The sequence below is a fragment of the Podarcis erhardii genome (assembly GCF_964252035.2).
Source record: "Podarcis erhardii genome assembly, chromosome: 3".
Lineage (NCBI taxonomy): Eukaryota > Metazoa > Chordata > Lepidosauria > Squamata > Lacertidae > Podarcis > Podarcis erhardii.
The window spans coordinates 104,873,396-104,896,283 of NC_138507.1; the positions used below are offsets into that span (position 1 = coordinate 104,873,396).

The 22,888-nt window shown below is 45.1% G+C and overlaps 1 protein-coding gene across 1 annotated transcript in view; it reads left to right on the forward strand.

Annotated features, from left to right (window-relative positions):
• TTC7A (tetratricopeptide repeat domain 7A) overlaps window positions 1–22,888 on the forward strand; it is a 191,656-nt gene that overhangs the window by 9,570 nt on the left and 159,198 nt on the right. Inside the window, exons 3-8 of the mRNA XM_081854624.1 lie at window positions 1,309–1,477; window positions 7,697–7,827; window positions 9,367–9,488; window positions 14,170–14,248; window positions 18,436–18,596; window positions 21,485–21,548. Of these exons, the coding sequence (XP_081710750.1) occupies window positions 1,309–1,477; window positions 7,697–7,827; window positions 9,367–9,488; window positions 14,170–14,248; window positions 18,436–18,596; window positions 21,485–21,548 (726 nt within the window). The remainder of the gene's footprint in view (window positions 1–1,308; window positions 1,478–7,696; window positions 7,828–9,366; window positions 9,489–14,169; window positions 14,249–18,435; window positions 18,597–21,484; window positions 21,549–22,888) is intronic.

Genomic DNA, 22,888 nt, shown 5'->3' on the forward strand with positions numbered 1-22,888 from the left:
TTAAAGTATTCAGGAAAGAAACCTATTTCTTTCCACCCAGATTTCATTTAAACTATAGTTAAAAACAAACACTATTTCAAAAGCGACAAATAAATATCAATTCATTCCTATACAGTTCATTTCACCATACATTCTTGCTTAACTACATGAGACTTTTGAAATACCATATATAAGAATGTTTTGTTATCAATTAAACTCAATAAAGATTGAAAACAAACACACACTATGCTTTAATGTGAATGCAAAATATGCTGGTACATAATTCTGAGAAGTGTTCTTGCTCTGCTCCTCCCCTGCTCTGCACTTTTTGCTGCTGTGCCACTAGGAAACAAGTCAGAGTGTCTTGTTGCAACATCTAAACCCGGGCTCATGGCTTAACCTTGAGTGGCTGACTATCCCGCTCTTCCACAGGGCCATTCATGCCCCACAAATTGGGGAGGGATATTTGGCAGCTTTGGGGAGGCTGTCCAAAATCTGTTCAATTTGCATTGGGTGGAGCTATACAATTATTTCAGCTGAGATGGCACAGGAAGTTTCATTGCCACTGCTCCAATTGGTGGCTGGGTCGCCCCAGCCACACTGAGCGGCTCCCAACAAAATATTAAAAAACACAATAAAACATCAGCCATTAAAAATTTCACTGAACAGGGCTGCCCTCAGATGTCTTCTAAAAGTCAAACAGTTGTTTCTCTGTTTGACGTCTGATGGGAGGAGCGGCTACCACTGCCGAGAAGGCCCTCTGCCTGGTTCCCTGTGACCTCACTTCTTGCAGTGAGGGAACTGCCAGAAGGCCCTCAGCGCTGGACCTCAGTGTCTAGGCTGAATCATGGGGGTGGAGACGCTCCTTCATGTATACAGGGCTGAGGCTGTTTAGGGCTTTAAAGGTCAGCACCAACACTTTGAATTGTGCTTGGAAACATACTAGGAGCCAAGGTAGAATGCATTGGACTGGCGTTATATGATCCCAGTCACCAGTCTAGCTTCCACATTCTGGATTGGTTGTAGTTTCCGAGTCACCTTCAAAGGTAGCCTCATGCAGAGCACATTGCAATAGTCCAAGCGGGAGATAACCGGAGCATGTACCACTCTGGCGAGACAGCGCGCAGGCAGATCTATGGATATATTTCTTTCAAATGAATGAAAATGTGTTTGCTTATCACAGCTCAGTGTATACATCAAAGCTCACAAGGCTTGTGCATCGAGACACTTGATTCTCCTTGAATTCAGGATTGGGGCTGAATGTCAACATTGCATTGTTCCGGTTGGGGGTCTGATGGATTATTGATGGAAATTGTTTCATTTTTCCAGCCAAAAGATTTGACAGAAGCCATGCTGATCCTGGCGAAGCTCCATTATGTCGAGGGCTCTTACAGGGATGCTCTCAGCATGTATGCAAGAGCTGGCCTTGATGACATCGCGGTGGAGAAGAAGCCTTTGTATATGCTGCGGCTGCTGACAGAAGCTTTTGTAATCAAAGGTAATGGGTTGCCCCTGTCTGCTGGAACTATTTGGTGATGGTGATGATTTTGTGTGTCAGGGTTACAGGAAAGCATGAGATCTGAAAAGGCCGAAGGGAACTGCTGCTGCTGATACCTTACCAGTCCAGACTGGCACCACCCCCTGCCTCTTGGGGTCAGGATCCTTCTTTTTCATGCAGCCTAAAATGATGTTGGGACGCGGGTGGCACTGTGGGTTAAACCACAGAGCCCGGGACTTGCCGATCAGAAGGTTGGCAGTTCGAATCCCCGCGATGGGGTGAGCTCCCGTTGCTTGGTCCCAGCTCCTGCCAACCTAGCAGTTTGAAAGCACGTCAAAGTGCAAGTAGATAAATAGGTTCCACTCTGGCGGGAAGGTAAATGGCGTTTCTGTGCGCTGCTCCGGTTCGCCAGAAGCGGCTTAGTCATGCTGGCCACATGACACGGAAGCTGTACACCGGCTCCCTTGGCCAATAAAGCGAGATGAGCGCCGCAACCCCCGAGTCGGTCACGACTGGACCTAATGGTCAGGGGTCCCTTTACCTTAAAATGACGTTAGCTTTTTTTGCTGCATTACCCCACTGTTGGCTCTTTGCCTTAACCTCTCACTTTTCTCAGTAGTTCGTAGCTAGTTATCTGAATCATATGGCTCTTCTTCCCTCTGCATAACACTTTGCATTTGTCCTTGCTGCTTTTTCAGGCTTCAGGGTGTGTGTGTGTGTGGAGGAAAATACATCTCTTGATGCCTGTTAACCCTATTTCATTTGGTGGGAGTTGGGTGTCGCAGGAATGCGTTATTTTTCTGGAGGAACTTTGTAAAAACCCTCTTGCGATCTTCATCAGTGCTTTTCTTTATATGAATGTTGCTGGAATAGTTGCTATCTATCTCTCTGTCGATCTACCTTTCCTATTCTCCTCCTTTTCAGCATGCCTTCCAGCTTGTTAGGTGGATGGGAGCTCTGAGATGACCTCCGACTGGTATGTAAAGCTTGAAACTGAACTCCACACGTACCATTGGAATGAGCCTTGCAGTGAGTGCGCCGGTGGTCAGTTTGATGTGTGCATGTTGATCTCTCGGCACGCTTGATGTGTCTTGATGGTTTCGCTGCTTTGTTGGCTTCTGTGCATATCTAGCAGAAGGGGTTAACCTTGCTGGATAATGACATCTGGAAAGGACAGCTTTGTGAGTGAGGCCACATCCACAGCAGACGTTTCAAGACCCATGATGCCACTTTAAACGGTCATCGCTTCCTGCAAAGAATTTTGGGAACCATAGTTTGTTAAGGGTGTATTTAATGTAATGTATTATTTAATGTAGGGACGCAGGTGGCTTTGTGGGTTAAACCACAGAGCCTAGGGCTTGCCGATCAGAAGGTCGGCGGTTCGAATCCCCGTGACGGGGTGAGCTCCCTTTGCTCAGTCCCTGCTCCTGCCCACCTAGCAGTTCGAAAGCATGTCAAAGTGCAAGTAGATAAATAGGTACCGCTCTGGTGGGAAGGTAAATGGCATTTCCGTGCGCTGCTCTGGTTCACCAGAAGTGGCTTAGTCATGCTGGCCATAGACCTGGAAGCTGTACGCTGGCTCCCTTGGACAATAAAGCGAGATGAGTGCTGCAACCCCAGAGTCGGTCACGATCTTTACGTTTACCTAATATTTAATGTATTTTTTAAAAAATAATATTTATTTAAAATTTTAAAGGTTACAAAAAGCAAAAGTAAAAACACCATATTAAACAAAAACAAAACAACACCTCACAATAAGGAAGAAAAAAGAAAAGAAAAAAAAAAACCAGACACACACACATACAACTCTAGTGCTCAGAAAGAAGTCTGCTCTGGCTGCTGCCCATACGCTATCAGACCAGGTTCAAAATTCTTGCATTCATTTAGAAGAGTCTTAACAATTTGGGTCCAGGATACCTCAAGGACCACATAATCCCTTATATCTGCGACTGGTCAAGGAGGTTTTTGCAGGCGTCACTGTCAGTGGCCCTTCAGGGCTCAGGCACGTAGCTTGAATCCACTAGGAGCCGTGCATTCAGTATTGTGGGCCTAATTTCCCTCCCAGGCGAGGTCAGACAGGTCTCCTCCCTGCTGATCTAAAGGCACCTGCTGAAGACTTATTCCAGCAAGCATTTAATCAATGTTTGAATTTATAACCGATTTATTATTATTATTTTTGAGGTTATATCCTTGTGAACCACTCTTGTAGTTAGGCGGCTTATAAATTGTTTAAACAGAGTCTGTTGGGGATTAAGCCCCTAAGAGCACAACTGAGCTTCCTGCTGTGCAGACAGACATGCTTAAGACTGCCAGTCACTGGCCTAACGTTTTCTCTTAAGACCAGGTCAGTTGGTGTAATCTAGGATGGACAGACATTGACCCATGGTAGCAAATTTATTTATTAAATTTATGTACCGCCCTTCATCTGAGGATCAAAGGGCAGTTTGCAGTATACGCAGACACTGGAGTTCTTGGACTATTTTTGTTGTTGCCTGACCTGAGGAGACCTTCTAACATCCCCGGGGGAGCTGCTGCATCCTGACCAGAACAACACGCAAGCAGTGTGGGGAAAGAATAATGGTCTCTAGGGAGGGACACAGGTGTTAGTTGTTGTTGTGGAAGGCTCAGTTCCTTAAAACAGCCTTGGTTTATTAAAACTGCCCAAGCTGCAAGTGTCACCCAAGGCCTAAATATCATACCCTCCAATATTTCTTCAATGAAAATAGGGACACCCTATTCCATACCCTCCAACATTTCTCCCATGAAAATAGGGACCTCCTATTCCATACCCTCCAACATTTCTCCCATGAAAATAGGGACCTCCTATTCCATACCCTCCAACATTTCTCCCATGAAAATACGGGCGTCCTAAAGAAAAGTGGGACATTCTGGGATCAAATCAGAAACCGGGATGGCTTCTGTAAATCTGGGACTGTCCCTGGAAAATAGAGACACTTGGAGGGTCAGAAATATGTGCAGCTGCTTAGAGAGAGGAGGGTTCTCACTTTTATTCTCAGCGGCACCCTAAGAATGTGTGTTTCTGATTGGAGCTTGATTTTCATGCCTCTTTATGCTTTTGCATGTTTGTGCCTGTGTGTGAGGACGTGAGAAAATGCATATGGTGCTGCATGTGGAAGACAGCAAAGCTGTGCATATATATATTTTTCTGCAGTCCTGCAGCCAGTTATATTGGCGATGTGGCACCTTCACCTCCCCTTTGGCCCAATGCGAGGCAGAATGCTCTAAATCAGGGATGAGGATCCTGTAGCCTTCCAGGTGTTATTATTTATTATATATTTAGTTGTAGCCCCACCGTTTCTCCTAAATGCGGCTTACAGATGAAAACAAGAACGGCCCCAGACCTAGAAAAAAATCAAATCATTAAAATACGATTAAACATGGATAGAATTAAAGCCATATGGATTTTAAATCTGTTTAAAGCAGGGGTTGTATGCTGGTGGTGGAGGAGGAAATGCCGTTCAAGTTAAGCCCAGAGGTTGCTAATTGATGATGGGAGTTGTAGTCCAGCAACATTTGGAGGACCACAGCTTTGCCCGCCTCCATTCTGTCTCTTCTTCTTCCTCCTCCTCCTGCTGAAGCCACACAGAAGTGAGGCAAGGGAGCATCTCTTCAGATCTTTCGTCTTATATATGATTTGTCGTGAGCTGCATGCATCCATGCGGACATTTGCCTGTTCTTTATTTGTGTGTGTTGAGTCATGTGATGCTTTGTTCTTTGCCCCTCAGCAGCTTTGCGTGGTGGAGAGAGCATCCTTTTCAGGAACAGGAAAAATAAAGGGAAGGCCCCCCCCGGACCCCCCCCCCAAATAAAGACACAGTTCACACAACATTTTTGTTTTGGTTTTCGGCATAATTTTGGCCACGACTTTATTGAATTACAGTATGTGAGTGGTTGCTTAGGCATTGGTTAGCGACTATCTGTTCCCACATAGAGGTAGGAACAGAACTGACAACCGCAAGGCTGCGGAAGTCAGTACGGGTAAACATTTTTGGGGAGAGAATAGAGCTGGGCGCCAGGCTCTCCCCTCTCCCCAAATGCACCCAGGGGCTCTTGCGCGGCACTAGCCCCTTGCCAGGGGTTCGGACAAGAGCATGGTGAGCCCTTGGATTCCTTTACCGGAATGCCCTTGCAGCAGCAGCATTGGAGGGGCAGGCACAGCCAACCACATCCCCTCCACCAACCAAAATTAACCAATGCCTAAACGCAAACTTACAAGTTGTGACGATTTGCTATGCGGTAGGCAAAAAACCAAATAGCACCAGTCAATCAGCCAAATGGTAAAAATTCCTACCGGGCCCCTGCCCCAAAAGCAGACGACCCCATGACAGGCATAGCAAGGTCAGTGTGAACAAACCCTAAATATAGGGAGGGTGGTGGGTAATCTGATGTGCGCAGCGAAAAGAGGAAGCTCAACGCTGCACACAGGGATTAAATAGCACCCCCATCAATCAAACAATTTTGCAACATTAAATTTTCCCCCAGCAACAATTGGAGGTGCCCTATCAAATTCGTGGCCATCTATACTAACCCACCCAGCAACAGGGGATGTCATGGTTGCCCCCACTGCAACACATGCTCTCCATGAAGGTGAACCTGCTTTCCCGTTCCCAACACCTCCTCTGTACATTCTGTGCAGTTTCCGAGTAGGCAGGGCAGAGGACGAAATCCTGTGTGTGGTGCAGAGGTGTGAGTGGTTGAAAGAGGCAAGAACGAGGGGCAGGTGCTGCCTTGTTTTGAATCTGACCATTGGCCCACTTTGCTCAGTAAGGTCTGCTCCAGTTCCCATAATCCGCTGCCTGCATGGTCAATGCTCAGGGATGTATTTGTTTATTTTATTTAACAAACTTTATATACCACTAAGCTGTAAAAACAACCACCACCACCTCAAAGTGGTAGTAATAATAATAATAATAATAATAATAATAATAATTTATTATTTATAGCCCGCCCATCTGGCTGGGCCTCCCCAGCCACTCTGGGCAGCTTCCATAGAAACCAAAAATACAGTAAAATATTACACGTTAAAAACTTCCCTGAACAGGGCTGCCTTAAGATGTCTTCTGAATGTCAGGTAGTTGTTTATCGCTTTGACATCTGCTGGAAGGGCGTTCCACAGGGCAGGCGCCACTACCGAGAAGGCCCTCTGCCTGGTTCCCTGTAGCTTTGCTTCTCGCAATGAGGGATGATGATGATGGTGATGAAATTATCAGTAAAATACTGTTAAAGCAGGTATTAAATATTCAACATTGATCAAAATAAACAATAAGCTAAAATCAGATGAAAACACATGTAGCCTGGATAGGCTTGCTAGAAGATTTTTTTTAAAAGAAAAAAGTAGGTTTTATTAAAGATTTTCTTGGGTTACAAAAGTACGTGCATTGTCTCTATTTTCAGGTTAAAGAGTCTTTTCTACAGATCAGTTACGTTTGACACGAGACATTAATGTTATATATGGTACATATAAGGTTGGGGGAGAAGAGAAGTGCAGAAAGACTCCAGCAAAGACACCTGTTTGAGGTCAATTGGCAGGGAGTTCCAAAGTGTAGCTGCTGACACACTAAAAGATTGATTTTTGGGGGTGGGGTGGGGACTGTGAAATAAGTATTCTGTGGCATCTGGAACAGTCCAACCTCTGCAGATCAAGGTGTCCCAAGTGGGCATATATTGGGTAAGGCGATTCTTAGAATATAGAGTCATTTCCCCAATTAAAAACACCTAGGCAGTTAGAGCAGAAATATGCAAGCTATACAGTCATACCTCGGGATAAATACGCTTCAGGATAAGTATTTTCGGGCTGTGCTCTGTGGCGACCCGCAAGTAACGGAGCGTGTTACTTCCAGGTTTCGCCGCTCGCGCATGCGCAGACTGTCAAAATGATGTCACGCGCATGTGCGGAAGTGGCAAAACGTGACCCACGCACGCGCAGACGCGCAGTCGCGTCTTACGTTCTGTTCAGGATGCGAACGGGGCTCTGGAACGGTACCACTGTAGTTTCAGAAATGGCGGCCACTGGTGGTGATGAGGATAACAAAACCTTGTGCAGGTGCAAGAGTGGGTTGTACGGGAAGTTGCGAGGTATGCATGCGAGTGGATGGAGTGAAGGTGACACGACGTGATAGATTAAGTGACAACTCAAGCCTGTTCATGGGCAATTTCCATCTTGGCTTTAATAAGAACTTGCTGTTGCTCTCCTTACAGGCTTGGCTCTGGAGCGCTCGCCCAATTCCATCGCTTCCCGGGCCCGTCTCTCCGAACGTGAGGAAGAAGTCATGGTTTGCTTTGAAAGGGCCTGTGTGATGGCTCAAGTGTTTCTACAGGAACTCGAGAAGGTAAACAAAAGCTTCCTTCAAAGGCCCTTTTAGCACTTCCTGAATGTTAGGAGATGTGAAGCCTCCAAGGTTCTCTGTTATCCCTACGGTATGTCTCCTAGAGAAGACAATCCTCCCTTTGAATGAGTGTTTGAAGCGCCATTTGCTTTAAAATCAAAGAATTATAATATGGAAGAACAGTTACTTTTAAGTTTTCCCTCAATATTTAGCAGGACCCGAGAAACAGAAGTCCCCTTTCTGTATCGTGAGATGTGTAGCATTTCTGTTTGAACTGTAGTACAGTGCTACCTTGGTTCCCGAACTCAATCCGTTCTGGAAGTCCGTTTGACTTCCAAAATGTTCGCAAACCGAGGCGCAGCTACTGGTTGGATGGTTGGCCCCGGAAACAATGCCAACAGCCGAAACAGACATTTGGCTTCCAAAAAAAGTTCACAAAGCGGAACACTTACTTCTGGATTTGCGACGTTCGGGAGCCAATTTGTTCAGGAGCCCAGCCATTCAGGAACCAAGGTACCACTGTAATGATTTCTAATTTTTCATCTATACCTATGTGCTGTATTTCCACTTATAGTTATTTCTAACTGTGAGTTATTTAGAAATTATAGATATTTCTAAATTTGTACCTACGTGAAGATCTGCATATGCAAAATTTACGTAAATTGGTGTTTTCATTTTTTTCGGTGATACATTTCCTATGTGTGCAATGAATTGTTTACATTTAAATACCTTCTTGTTTTAAATATATTTGTTCATTGTAAAGTATCTATTTTAACACATTTTAATGATTTCTGTGTGCGTGTATGGCATTATACAGTACATACTACAGTGGTACCTCAGGTTAAGTACTTAATTCGTTTCGGAGGTCCGTTCTTAACCTGAAACTGTTCTTAACCTGAAGCACCACTTTAGCTAATGGGGCCTCCTGCTGCCACTGCACCGCCAGAGCACAATTTCTGTTCTCATCCTGAAGCAAAGTTCTTAACCTGAAGCACTATTTCTGGGTTAGCGGAGTCTGTAACCTGAAGTGTAACCTGAAGCGTATGTAACCTGAGGCACCACTGTAGTTAGATGCTTCGCTCCCATGAGTCATAGAGATGTTACATGGTTATTCCAGGCCTGGGCGCACTCAGCTGAACAAGCCTACCAGCTGTGCAGTTGAGCCTGCAAAGTTCTTGGCAATCCTCCTTTTCTAGGCAGGCACCAAAAATTCAGGTTCTCGAGCCCCTAGAGAAACATCTCGAGCCCCTAGAGTCTGCTGCTTAGCTTGATGGGTCCCAAGCTCTGCAGCAAATTGCCAGAAGTATACGGAGGTTTTCTGAGAAATGCAGGCATCTTGCCTGTGAAAACAGTGCAAAAATAGCCAAGCGAAACAACATAGATGATTTAGTGCAATTTTCGGTTTGTCTCTGCCTCGTCTCGGTTCCCAAACGTTAGCCAATTTCTCTGTCCTTTTGGGATGAAAAATAAAGACACAGTTTTAGCCAAAGGGCGGCTCCAGCTCACCTGCAAACAATGACGCCTCTTTTTCCCCGCTCTCAGAGCTTCGGCAACACGCATCCGAGAGGCATAAAGGGCACTCAAGCGCCGACGCTGGACTTTGAGCTGCCTTACTTCCTGGAAGCAGCCCTGCAGAGTGCTTATGTGGCCCATTTGAAAAGTGGGTAGGTAGCTGCAGCTTCTCTGCCATTTTGAATGACTGATGCTGAGCGTGGTTTCATGTAACTGGCTTCTGATGCCGTCCTAGGCAAAGCACAGACAGAAAATGGTGCCAGGACCGCTGAACCAGTGCAACACATTGCTGCAAAATGGAAGGGGTGTTCAAACGAATCCCCTTGGACAGTCCTGAAGTGGAAGGAGGATTTTGCCTCCCTTGCTGCCACAACTGCCAGGCAGGGTAGGCCAGTCATGGAAGAGACTCTCAGGTAGACTGCAACTCCCATTCACTTATATTCCTTCTGAACCCAAGGAGAAGTAAGACTATTCAGAGAGCAGGGAGTATCCCATTCCCTTGACCCTTGGTGGAGCTCAAGAGCCTGCTTATCCATTAAACCTGGGCTCTGTTAAATTCCCTTTCAGACAGACATTAATTTTTAAGGAATTAATCAGAAATAAAATGCAAGAGGACAAGGACTGAACCCCCTGGCCACATCGGTGCAGCTCTTAGTTTATTTATTATATGTTTATTGCATTTGTATCACAGCTTTCCTTCCATAAAATACATACACACGTAATTTCATTTGTATGTTGCCTTATTGTGTGTTTACTATTCTGCCTTTGAACCACCCAGAGTGGCTGGGAAAACCCAGCCAGATGGGCGGGGTATAAATAATAAAATTTATTTATTTATTTATTTATTTATTTATTTATTTATTTATTTATTTTTACCATTATCTCAGTTAAAACCACGCTCAAGGCAGCTTACGACATGGAAAAAATACATGATTTGCAAACATAACAAATGTAATAATGATATAATAATACTAATTTATTATTTATACCTTTGACTGGACTTAACCGTCCAGGGGTCCTTATCTTTACCTTACCTAGTGAGAAATAGTCCCAGGCACATACATGCACAGTGCTCTTGTGCCTGATTGGGGGTGTTCCTCTGGGGACCCCTAAAATTTACGTCAACCCTGTGTTCTGTGCAAACTTACTCCCAAGTCAGTGTTCATAGGACTGCAGAACTAGGTGTCATTTAATCGCAAGCCTGAGTGAACCATTAGCGGAAGCATCAGCCTACGTCCCGGAACTATAAGAAAGCTGAGCCGTGTTTCTGCTCTCGGAATGTGAATCATTTCCCTTAAAATTCGGTTTTCAACACAAAGGGTGGGAGTCTGAGAAGACAAGTCACATAGCTTGAGTGGCACACATTTCTTTTTCTGCCGCAAGGGGGCACAAGAAGACCCCTTTATAAGTCAAGACTCTTGACGTTTTGGAACAGGGGAGGGACACTTGATTGTGGTCATTATTATACGAGCGGAGTGGTTCCTATTTCCAGAAGTGGAATTATTTGGGAAAATGCTCTAAATAATGTAGAGTTCTTACAAGGAGACGGGCTGCTAATGTATCATTATTATTTTCCCTGCTGTCCTCCCATAAGAACCAGGGTGGTTAACAACATAGTACAATGAAGCACAAAATCATAAAAATTAGAGGGAGCTTTATCAACTATCTAGTTTAACCCATCGGGGGAAGCAGAAAACCAATCTCTCTCCCCTCTGCTCCCACCATTTCTTTCCAGTCCATGGCAGAAATTCCAGGTAATGCAAAGGACGAACATAGAATTCCACGGACATTCACCTGGTATCTTCATTATATATTTTAGGCACCAGGCGAAAGCATTCTTCTTCAACCAGGCCTCTGGCAGATTAATATTCTATAACCTATTAAATATGTCTGTGGGAAAGGGGTTGGGTTCTTGTTTGGTTGTTTTGTTTTGATCATTTGCTTGTGTTTTTGTCTTGTATTTTATTCTGTGAACTGCCCTGAGATCTTGTGATGAAGGGTAGTATATAATATTAATTAAACAGCAACAGCAATTCTTAATATATATATATATATATATATATATATATATATATATATATATATATATAAAATGCAGGTTTTGGTGTCCTCGGGTGTCTTCCCGTGTAAAAGTTGGGGTGTCTAGGCGACGTTTCGACGAGGTCTCACTCGTCATCTTCAGGCTGGTGCTTTCGGCTTCTTGTTACTGGAACAGAGCAGGATCTCAGTGTTTGAGTTCCTATAAATACTGTAGAGGGGGTGTGGTGTATAGCCTCCAATGTTCTGTTATATATATTTTATATAATATATATATAAAATATATATATATTAATATATATATTAAATGGACACAGAGTTTAAACATCTAATCCAGGGTTCCCAAACTTGGGTCTCCAACAACAGCTGAAGACCCAAGTTTGGGAAACTATTATCTAATCGGACGAATGAGTTGGGAACTATATTGAGGATGGAGGGACCTGTGTTGGTGGACTCCAACCCCCATCAGCTCTACCAGAATAGCCAATGGTCTGGGATAATGGGAGAGCTAGTCCAGCAACATCTGGAGCTGCTGGTTCCACAGATTGAAGTGGTCTAGGGCAGTGTTTCCCAACCTTTGGTCTCTAGCTGTTTTCGGACTACATTTCCCACCATCCCTGACCACTGGTACTGCTAGCTAGGGATGATGGGAGTTGTAGTCCAAAAGCAGCTGGAGACCCAAGGTTGGGAAACACTGGTCTAGGGGACATATATTTGGGCAAGGAGATCCCACATCAACTGTCCCACAGCTGTTAAGGGCCTGTGTAAAGGTAAAGGACCCCTGGACGGTTAAGTCCAGTCCAAGGCAACTATGGGGTTGCGGCACTCATCTCGCTTTCAGGCTGAGGGAGCAGGTGTTTGTCCACAGACAGCTTTCCGGGTCATGTGGCCAGCATGACTAAACCGCTTCTGGTGCAACGGGATACAGTGACGGAAGCCAGAGCTCACAGAAACGCCGTTCACCTTCCTACTGCAGTGGTACCTATTTATCTACTTGCACTGGTGTGCTTTCGAACTGCTAGGTTGGCAGGAGCTGGGATGGAGCAACGGGAGCTCACTCCGTCATGGGGATTCAAATCGCCCAAGTGGCTCAGTGGTTTAGACCACAGCACCACCCGCGTCCCTATATAAGGGCTTTATATAATACAGCAACACCTTGAACTTGGCAAGGCAGGCAGTGCAGATCTGTTAGCAGAGGTGTTATATGGCGGCAGGGTCTCGCTTCTGTCAGAAACCCCTCTGCAGCATTCTGCACTTTCCCGGTCAAGTGCATTCTCATATGAAGTGCACTGTGGTAATCCCATCTTGAAGACACCAGTGCTTGAATTACTATCACCAGCTGATGTTCCTACATATATTTGTTTTCAGTGCATGTAGGTGCTTCAGACCTGGTGGTCTGCAATGAACGCACACGTCCTGCAATATAAAATGTTAAGTAGCCATCAGATTTGGGAAGAAGGGGCTTCATCAGAGGACATGATCTTTAGTACGTTGTAACATAAACAACGATCCATTCAGGCTTCTGTTCATAAAATAGGCCTGCAAAGTACTCTTCGTTCAAGAAGAAGGAAGTCTATAGGTTCCTTTACACAACCTATAGAAGCCTGCCCCAGCCCAGTGCCCTTTAAATGTTTTGGACTACAGTTCCCATCAACCCCAGCCAGCATAGTCAATGGTTAGGGATGATGGAAGTTGTAGTTCTAAGCAACTGGAGGTTGTGGAGCTCTTCTTATGTCTATGGCATGACTTCCAAAACTTGGGTCTCCACCTGTTTTTGGACTACAGTTCCCATCATCCCAGATCACTGGTCCTGCTAGCAAGGGATGATGGGAGTTGTAGTCCAAAAAAACATCCAGAGACCCAAGTTTTGGAAGCCCTGGTCTATAGCATACGTAGTTCCCCACCCCCATTCCATTTTCTTCTTCTTTGGTAATCACTCGCAGCCGAGTAAGATTGTCTTCCATGGGCACAGTTTTAAAACAGTGAGTGCGTAAGTGACTGTGGAGGCCAATTCGGGATCCACACATCCTTCCACAGTGGGGACATAGGTTTCCAGACGGGAGTTGATCACGGTAAGGGTTTGCCAAATGTGCCTTCCTCTTAGAACGTTTCTCCCTTTCGTCCTGAGTTTGAGCATCTTCAAAGCCTATGGCACCTTTGGTAGAAGCTATTCTCCAACTGGAGCACTCGCAGGCCAGTGTTTCCCAGTTGTCGGTGCTCATGCTACATTTTTTTTATAGATTTGCCTTCAGAGAGTCTTTACACCTCTTTTGTTGACTATCAGCATTATGCTTTCCATTTTTAAGTTCGAAATAGAGTAGTTATCATCATTCTGTCATCATTTCACCATCGTGGCAACACTGTGAGGTAGAACAGACTTAAGCCGTTGAGCTTGGCCCAACCAAGATCACCCAGTGACCTTTATGGGTGAGTGGAGGTGTGGGCCCAAGTCTGTACTCCTAGACTGCTGCTTGAACCACTGAACCTCACCTTATATGCCAAGGACAAAGTGATAAGATGCTATCTTTCAAAAGAACTTTAAAACAGGATGCAGGAGAAGCTTCCAAATGTCTCCTGTACTCATCAGAGACAGTCTCATATTCCACCATCTGGGATGAGCTATCCTTTGAAGGTCTCATTCATTTGTTTTTTATTACCATTAGCCCAACCTGAGCATGATTGGGTATTTTTTTTGAAATGTCAGAGATGTTCTGTTTTTTCCTCTCTCTCTTCATCATGTTAGTTCACAATCAAATCAGCCCTAATTTACATTTCTTGCTGTTTCCTTCCTCTTAGCAACATTGTAAAAGGAATACGAAACCTCCGAGACTTATTGCGGACCATGGAAACGAAGGCTACCCAGAGCTTCAGAATGGTAAGCCCAGTTCATCAGGAGATGAGGGAGCCCTTCTTTTGGCAGATGGCAATTTGAGGAAAGGAGAAGGGGGAAAAAGACAGTTAGTGTTCTTTAGTACTGTTCCTTGCTATGGACTGTGAGTCCAGCCTTGCAATTTTGCATCGTTTAATGGGATAACAAGGTTGGATGGAATTGGAATTGGGAAACACCCATAGAGAGAAGTTCTGATTTTAGGCTGACTTTTGCATGCCTGTTTTGCTTACTAGGTTCTTTTCCACACGAGCGCAATTGCAGAATCCGGTGACCAAAATACGTTGCTTATGATTGGCATTTCTCAGCCCAATGCTCAGTTGTTTTCTTCAGCTTTGTCTAAGAGGTCTGTGAATGTTGCAATTTTGTGAAAAGAAAATGCAGTACAGTGGTACCTCGGGTTAAGAACTTAATTCGTTCTGGAGGTCTGTTCTTAACCTGAAACTGTTCTTAACCTGAAGCACCACTTTAGCTAATGGGGCTGTTATGTACTGAAGTTCTCACCCTGGGCCAGCAGGGGGATACTGTAGATAGTTATGCAAATAAGGGATCGAAAGTGATGTTCAGTGATTGGATAGTTTTAGAAAGTTGTTACAGTAACATTGTAGTGGAGCTCTATATAAGCAGGCTGACTGAACCCTTCAGTCCAGTTCTGTCCTGGCCTGTGCATAAACAAGAGCTGTTTGAAGAATCGCTGTGTCGTCTGATATGTTCACCCACAACTTAACACGGGCCTCCCGCTGCTGCCGCGCCGCCGGAGCACAATTTCTGTTCTCATCCTGAAGCAAAGTTCTTAATCTGAGGTACTATTTTTGGGTTAGCGGAGTCTGTAACCTGAAGCGTCTGTAACCTGAAGTGTATGTAACCCGAGGTACCACTGTAATAGGCAGAAAGGTGTATGTGGGCATGAGGGAGGAAGGTAGGGGAGGATGGACTTTGATTCTGAAATGGATCCGTTTTGGAAATGATTCTGAAATGGATCCATTTCCCCAAACTTATTGAGGTGGGTTGGGGACAGAGAGGAGCGCTCCAAGAAACTACCACACTAGGGGTCCCTGCACTTTGGGTCAGCATTAAGCGATGCCAGGAGTCATGAAAAATGTAGTTCCCGTGGTTTGCAGAAGCTGGGATGCTGCTGTGGACATGTGCTGCGATGCCCAGGAAAGTTGGGCAACATGGGAATTTAAGTCCCCGTGGTTCCTAGTCTCTCAGGGTGATGGCCTCACCTACTTTCAGCAGCATGAAACTGCACTGCAAATAGGCGGTATTTGTTCTGCATTATAAATCAGCCTGGCAACAGCCTACAGTAGTTTAAGTAATGAAACCTGCAGCCTGTTTTATTATTATTACTCTTGAAAAGCGAGGTACACAGAAACAAAATTAACAACACAAGGAAAATAACGCTGCAATAAAACTATGGGGTACTGGATAAAATCAAGAATCTGCATTAGAACAATAAACAGTAATAATAAAAGAAAGCTAATCTTTTAAAAAAATTATTGAGGGTATTTAAACCAAACGAAATAATGCAGAAATATAAGGTGTAGAAATATAAAGTATAATGTAGTAATATAAAGAAATATAGAACAAAAATGAAAGGTACATTATGTCACTATATATGCAAACAACTATAATTCCATATATGCTTGTCTAGTATATAGGTATGTGAGTGTTGTCATTAGCCAACTACATAATCTTTAAAACCCCAAATAAAGTACTAGGAAGCTGATTCTGAAGCTTAAAGGGCTTCTACCACCACTTGTTCCCAGTCTAAGGAATGGCAGGACCACCAAAAGATTCCCAATACCAGATCTTAGCTGAAATTACAATGCACACACAGACACTCTAGTCTCCCCTGTCTTCCTCCAGTGCCTCTGAGAGATGTTCAGAAGCCTTTATAAATAAACCACATCCTATCATTTCATCCAATCCTGACAAATGGTGGTTGATCTTAACTATAGCTTTAATAAAACCAAAAACCAAGCTAACTTCAAACTACAAATAGGAAGAAACTATAATTCGTCCCAGGGTTTAAGCTGATGCAGGGGGTTAGACGAAGTTGGAGGTCGATTCCAACTCGGCGTTCTACGATTAACCACAGTGTAGGGTTTGGATGTAACGCTAAACTGTGGTTAATCAAAAATGGGAATGAAAGCTTCCCTGCCAGCCATGAAGGAAGATCAGGGAAAGGTGGGAGCCCAGTGCTGAGTGCGGCTTGTTCCCAACATCTCAAATTCGTGGTTTATCATGATGTTTGAATAGCCACTTCTTCAAATTGTGTAATTGTAATTGCTTCTAAATTATTGGGCTGTCTCGAAGGGCGAAGACTTCGGTTTTAATATTGTATTGCTAATTCGGTTTCAAGAGGGACGCGGGTGGCACTGTGGGTAAAACCTCAGCGCCTAGGACTTGCCAATCGCATGGTCGGCGGTTCGAATCCCCGCGGCAGGGTGCGCTCCCGTCGTTCGGTCCCAGTGCCTGCCAACCTAGCAGTTTCGAAAGCACCCCCGGGTGCAAGTAGATAAATAGGGACCGCTTACCAGCGGGAAGGTAAACGGCGTTCCGTGTGCTGCGCTGGCTCGCCAGATGCAGCTTGTCACGCTGGCCATGTGACCCGGAAGTGTCTGCGGACAGCGCTGGCTCCCGGCCTATAGAGTGAGATGAGCGCACAACGCTAGAGTCTGTCAAGACTGGCCCGTACGGGCAGGGGTACCTTTACCTTTACCTTTAATTCGGTTTCAAAATATTTTTAACAGCATCAATGACAAAAAACACTTTTTAGATAGGATAAACATGACAAGGCATGCAATTAAATTAATTTAGAGTACTACATGGCAATCTGTGAATGCCTTTTACTTGCATTGTATTCTAAGCAATAATAATACTCCCCCCTTTTCTTTTTTCTTTTGCCAAAGATTGTTATAATATAAATCAAAGACTTGGGCTATTCCAATTTGTCTGGTTTCATTCATAACAAAAGTGAAAGTAATTGAAACTGCTAGTGAAACGTGCAGTAAACACACTCACAAACACACGCAGACACTCTCTCAAAGAAAGTGGCTTTATTTACTGTGGCTTCCCCCAAAGAACGATGCAAACCATAGTTTACCCATCACAGGGTAGTGGCTCAGTTGGTGGAGCATGAGACTCTTAATCTCAGGGTTGTGGGTTCAAGCCCCATGTTGGGCAAAAAATTCCTGCATTGCCGGGGCGGGGGGGGGGGGGGTTGGACTAGATGACTCTTGCAGTGTGACACTAAATAGGGGAAGGGTTCGCAGTTCAGTGTAGAACACATGCTTTTCATCCCCAAAGCCCCAGCTTCAATCCCTAGAACCTGCAGTTTAAGGAAAGGAAAAGGAGAAGGTATCAGTTGTTGAGAAAGTCTCCTGGTTGAGACACAGGAGTGGTTCTGTCTGTTGGAGTAGACAATTGTGTGCTGGTTGGAAAAATAGGCTGAGCTAGTTGAACCCGGTCCTCTCTGTTTCCTAACTGGTGTTCCACATTGTGAGTTGTGTCATGGGTCCCACTTAAAATCGTTTATAATAATAATAATAGATTTTATTTATATCCCGCCCTCCCCAGCAAAGACCGGTCTCAGGGCAGCTGACATAGGTATAAAAACAATTGATTGAAATACAATTTAAAAACAAGATTAAAATACGACATTAAAACATTAAAAATGCAGCCTCATTTCAGTAGGAACTCAAATCAAAAACTTTTTGGGCAATGAGAATGTCAAGTCTTCACCAAGGCCAGCTATCCAGACTGGTCCTACATGGGCCAGAAAAAAGCCAGGGAAGTCCCCAAATTGGAGTTCCATCACAGAAAGAGAAAGGGAAAAGGAAAGAGGGGGAGGGGATCAAGTTGATTCCAAGCCAAAGGCCAGGCGGAATAACTCATTCACAAATGTTACCCATTATATACCACTGGAGCTGAGAATCCTAAGAACCAAAGCCATACCCAAAGCAAAGCATTTCTCTGTGTATTTGAGACAACTGGAAAGGTGAGTCGTGTGTGGCCATCCTGACCAAGTTAAAAAAGCAACCCGATGCAGATCCGACGTATCATGTGTACTGGCTTGTAGCAAGTTGAATCATCAACCTGGTAGGCAAATAGGTGTCACTGTGGGCTTTAAAAAAACACGTTTCCCTCCTTTTCTGTCCATTCTTCTCCAGACGGCTGCCAAGCAGTTGGCAGAGCTGCTCCTGCACTCCCTGAGCGAAGATTGTTACTGGAGCCCCTTATCTGATCCTCTCCCCGAGTTCATGAACAAAGAGGATAATTTGTACATCTGCACTACCCTTCGCCGAAGACTGCAGCTACACACCGGAGATAAGTGCGTATAGAGTTCTTTGGGGCTGTTACATCCAGGGCCAGATAAAATAACATGAAAGGGCAGGCAGTCAAGACACTTTGCAACGGCTGGGTAGTACTGTTTGGTTGTATGCTGCTTGTAAAACCCTCCCAGTTGTTGGCTGCATTGGTTGCAATGCCCTGGAGGTTTCAGTTCGCTTATTGAAGAATCATAGAATCATAGAGTTGGAAGAGACCACAAGGGCTATCGAGTCCAACCCCCTGCCAAGCAGGAAACACCATCAGAGCACTCCTGACATATGGTTGTCAAGCCTCTGCTTAAAGACCTCCAAAGAAGGAGACTCCACCACACTCCTTGGCAGCAAATTCCACTGTCGAACAGCTCTTACTGTCAGGAAGTTCTTCCTAATGTTTAGGTGGAATCTTCTTTCTTGTAGTTTGGAACCATTGCTCCGTGTCCGCTTCTCTGGAGCAGCAGAAAACAACCTTTCTCCCTCCTCTATGTGACATCCTTTTATATATTTGAACATGGCTATCATATCACCCCTTAACCTCCTCTTCTCCAGGCTAAACATGCCCAGCTCCCTTAGCCGAAGAAGAAAGACCTGAGTCATGTGATGACAAGAGCTTTGGAGCTGGGCCCTTAGCTCCACCCCCAAGTCACATGTGTCCTCCCTCAGCTGTCAGCGGTCCCAACACCATGTTTGTCATAGCTTGGGCAGTGGCAGGAGGTGAGAGGGAGTTGCAGTATAAACTTCTCTATGAACGGAGGCTCCCTGTGCCATATGGATAACCTTTTGGCCCAGTTTCTGTATTGTTCCAAAAGCCTATACATGCAGGAATACCCCCCCCCCCCCTGCTGCAGACATTATGGTGAACATGTTAATGGCACAGACAGGAGGAGCAATGGTGGGAATTGGACTCAATGCATGGCCCCCACAGCCTCCTTCCCCAGGCTCCTACTCCATGGGAGTAACAAGTGAAGTGGGCAAGAATCCCTCACAGATTTCTGATACTCTAGTGTTATTATTTGAGGGACGCAGGTGGCACTGTGGGTTAAACCACAGAGCCGAGGACTTGCTGATCAGAAGGTCGGCGGTTCGAATCCCCACGACGGGGTGAGCTCCCGTTGCTCAGTTCCTGCTCCTGCCAACCTAGCAGTTCGAAAGCCCCCACGTTACTCCTGAAGGAATGTAGCCCTTGAGGGAAAACGGGTCCGTCCCCCCCATTCTAGGTATATAGTTTTCCCCTACTATGAACAGCACGTATCATGAAATGTGCTGAATATAGTTTGCAGGTGAGCTAGTGAATTGACAACTACTAGCAAAAAATATAAGGGACGCGGGTGGCGCTGTGGGTTAAACCACAGAGCCTAGGACTTGCTGATCAGAAGGTAGGCGGTTCGAATCCCCGCGACTGGGTGAGCTCCCGTTGCTCAGTCCCTGCTCCTGCCAACCTAGCAGTTCGAAAGCATGTCATAGTGCAAGTAGATAAATAGGTACCGCTCTGGCGGTAAGGTAAACGGCGTTTCCGTGCACTGCTCTGGTTCGCCAGAAGTGGCTTAGTCATGCTGGCCACATGACCCGGAAGCTGTATGCCAGCTCCCTTGGCCAATAAAGCGAGATGAGCGCCGCAACCCCAGAGTTGTTCATCACTGGACCTAATGGTCAGGGGTCCCTTTACCTTTACCGCCCTATACAGTCATACCTCGGGTTACAGACGCTTCAGGTTGCGCGTTTTCGGGTTGCGCACTGTGCCGTACCCGGAAGTTTTGGAACGGGTTGCTTCCAGGTTTCGGCGCTTGCACATGTGCAGAACCACTAAATCACGCTTTGTGCATCCGCAGAAGCACCGAATTGTGACCTGCACGTGCAGACATGGTGCTGCGGGTTGTGAACGCTGCTGGTTGCAAACGTGCCTGCCATACAGATCACGTTCGCAACCCGAGCGCCCACTGTACCCGGAGGTCTCAGGGAGGCTCACAGAAAAGATTGCAACATATATAATCAGAATAAAAACAACAACCCAATAACAACCCCTCCCCCAAAAGAGCCACATTTTAAAAGGGTGTAGGATGTCAAACGGATCAACCAAAGGCCTGGTTAAAAAAGAACGTTTTTGCCTGGTGCTTAAAGGTGTGTAATGAAGGTGCCAGGTGAACTTCCCTGGGGAGAGCATTTCACAGACGGGGAGCCACTGCAGAGAAGGCCCGTTCTCGTGTTGCCACCCTCTGGACCTCGAGGAGGAGGCACACGAAGAAGGGCCTCAGAAGATTATGTCAGGGTCTGGGTAGGTTCATGTGGAAAGAGTGGTCCTTGAGGTATTGAGGTCCTGGCACCATGAGGGAAGCAGAAGATCAGTTTGGCTAGAGGAGGAAAAAATCTAGTAACAGGAAGGGATATGTGTTAGCTCTCAGGGTCTGAAGTTGGAGGGTTGGGAGAAGGGCATTAGGGAATGAAGGTCTTGGAGAAATGGCAAAGAGCTGAGGAGGTTTGTGCTGGATTTCAGATAACAGCTCAAAACCACAGGCAGGTCTTTGGTTGTGGGTCTCTGTGGGCCCCATACAATCTGTGTTTTATTACCATTTTCTTAATATTCCATCTGTGAAAACTTAACTTGTCATCTGGAGTTTTTGTTTTTTTTTTTTTTTGCCCAGGAGAGAAATTGCTTCATGTGCAGAAGTTTTGTCTAACCAAACAGCTTTGCCTTGCTTGAGTCAGGACTGAGCTTTCTCCTAGGATACACCCTGCCGCTTTTAGTCATCCTGGCCTGAAGAAGCGGTTATATAACGTATGAATCATGCATGAGACGGTTCAAGTTACTAGTCCTGTGGTGGTGTTAACAAGAGTGTCCCATGAGCGAGCTGCTGATGTTGCTTATATTAAAACAACAGGTTTGTTTGTCTTTCAGCATCTACAGCCCCCATGACAACGTCGAAGAGGCACTCCTCCTCCTCCTTATCAGTGAATCCATGGTAAGCCAGACTTATAAAGAAGGGTAATAATGAAAGCATGCAATAATCATTAGGATAATACTTGATATTTTCAGGATGGCATTTCCAGGTTTCTTTTACGATCTGCAAACTGGCTTCCTCTTCACAAAATCTTGCCTGTTCAGTGGGGAAGAAAGCAGCAGTTGTCTTTTAATACAGCACACACACAGAGAGAGCTGCCACTTGTTTTTGTTTTTTGAAGCATCGCTCGATGATGACAGATTAAGCAAACGTTCAGCGAGCAGTCTGAGAAATTTAATAGAAAACTGTGAGTCACCCTTAACGTGGCATAGGAACAATATCATCCTTCCCTCTTCCTTTCTTTTGCAAAATAGGCTTAATTTTTTTAAATTAAAAAAAAGTGTTTCCTTCACTGTGTTATATGAACCTTATTTTAAAACTGCCCAGAGTGGACCAGTTGACAAACAACAGATCTCTGGGCTACAGAGATACAGTTACAGTGCTGATGATTTATTGATTTATACCTTGGGGTTTGTTTTTTTAACAACAAATACACAAGGTGGCTTACCTAAAACCAATGTAATACAAAATAATAAGGAAATACAACTTTAAAAACAAGCAGTTTTGAACAGCAGAAAACGCAATAAAATCAAGTGAATCTACAGTGCCCTACAAGGCAAATTTAACAGGATTTTTCACTAAGGCTGAAGTTTACAACATTTGGGCGAGTAACAAGTGAGGGGCATGATAGATTATGCACAGTGTGGAGAATTCTAGAACTTGTGTTCATCCCATGAAGAATGTTGAGAGATTCAGAACAGACAAAATAAAGTACTTCTCCACACAGCGCCTAAGCTGAACTGTGGAATTTGCTTTCACTAAGATGCAGCGATGGCCTTAAAAGAGGAGGATGACCAACTTGAATGCTGAGACTGTACCTTGTGACAGCGAATTTCATCATTTAAATACGAACTGTGTGAAGAAGTAACAGGTTTGGGCTGAGAAAGACCTCTGTCTGAACCATTTCCAGTCCGATGGCCCAATGATCTAACACAGTATGAGGCACCTTCCTGTGCTTCTTATGGCTCGGGTGCCAAAATAGCCTAACCACTCTGAGGTGGCATGCATCTTGGGCTGGCCTTCGTGCCTTGCTCCATCCCCTAGAAGCCTATGTGACGTGCAGGAGTTCTGAGACAGCTGCACAGGGGGTTCCTCTGTGGATTTTTGAAAATAGCGTTTGTACCCCACCTTTCCTCTAAGGCAGGGTTTCCCAAAGTTAAGTCTCCGGCTGTTTTTTGGACTACAGGCCCATCATCCCTAGCTAGCAGGACCAGCGGTCAGGGATGATAGAAACTGTAGTC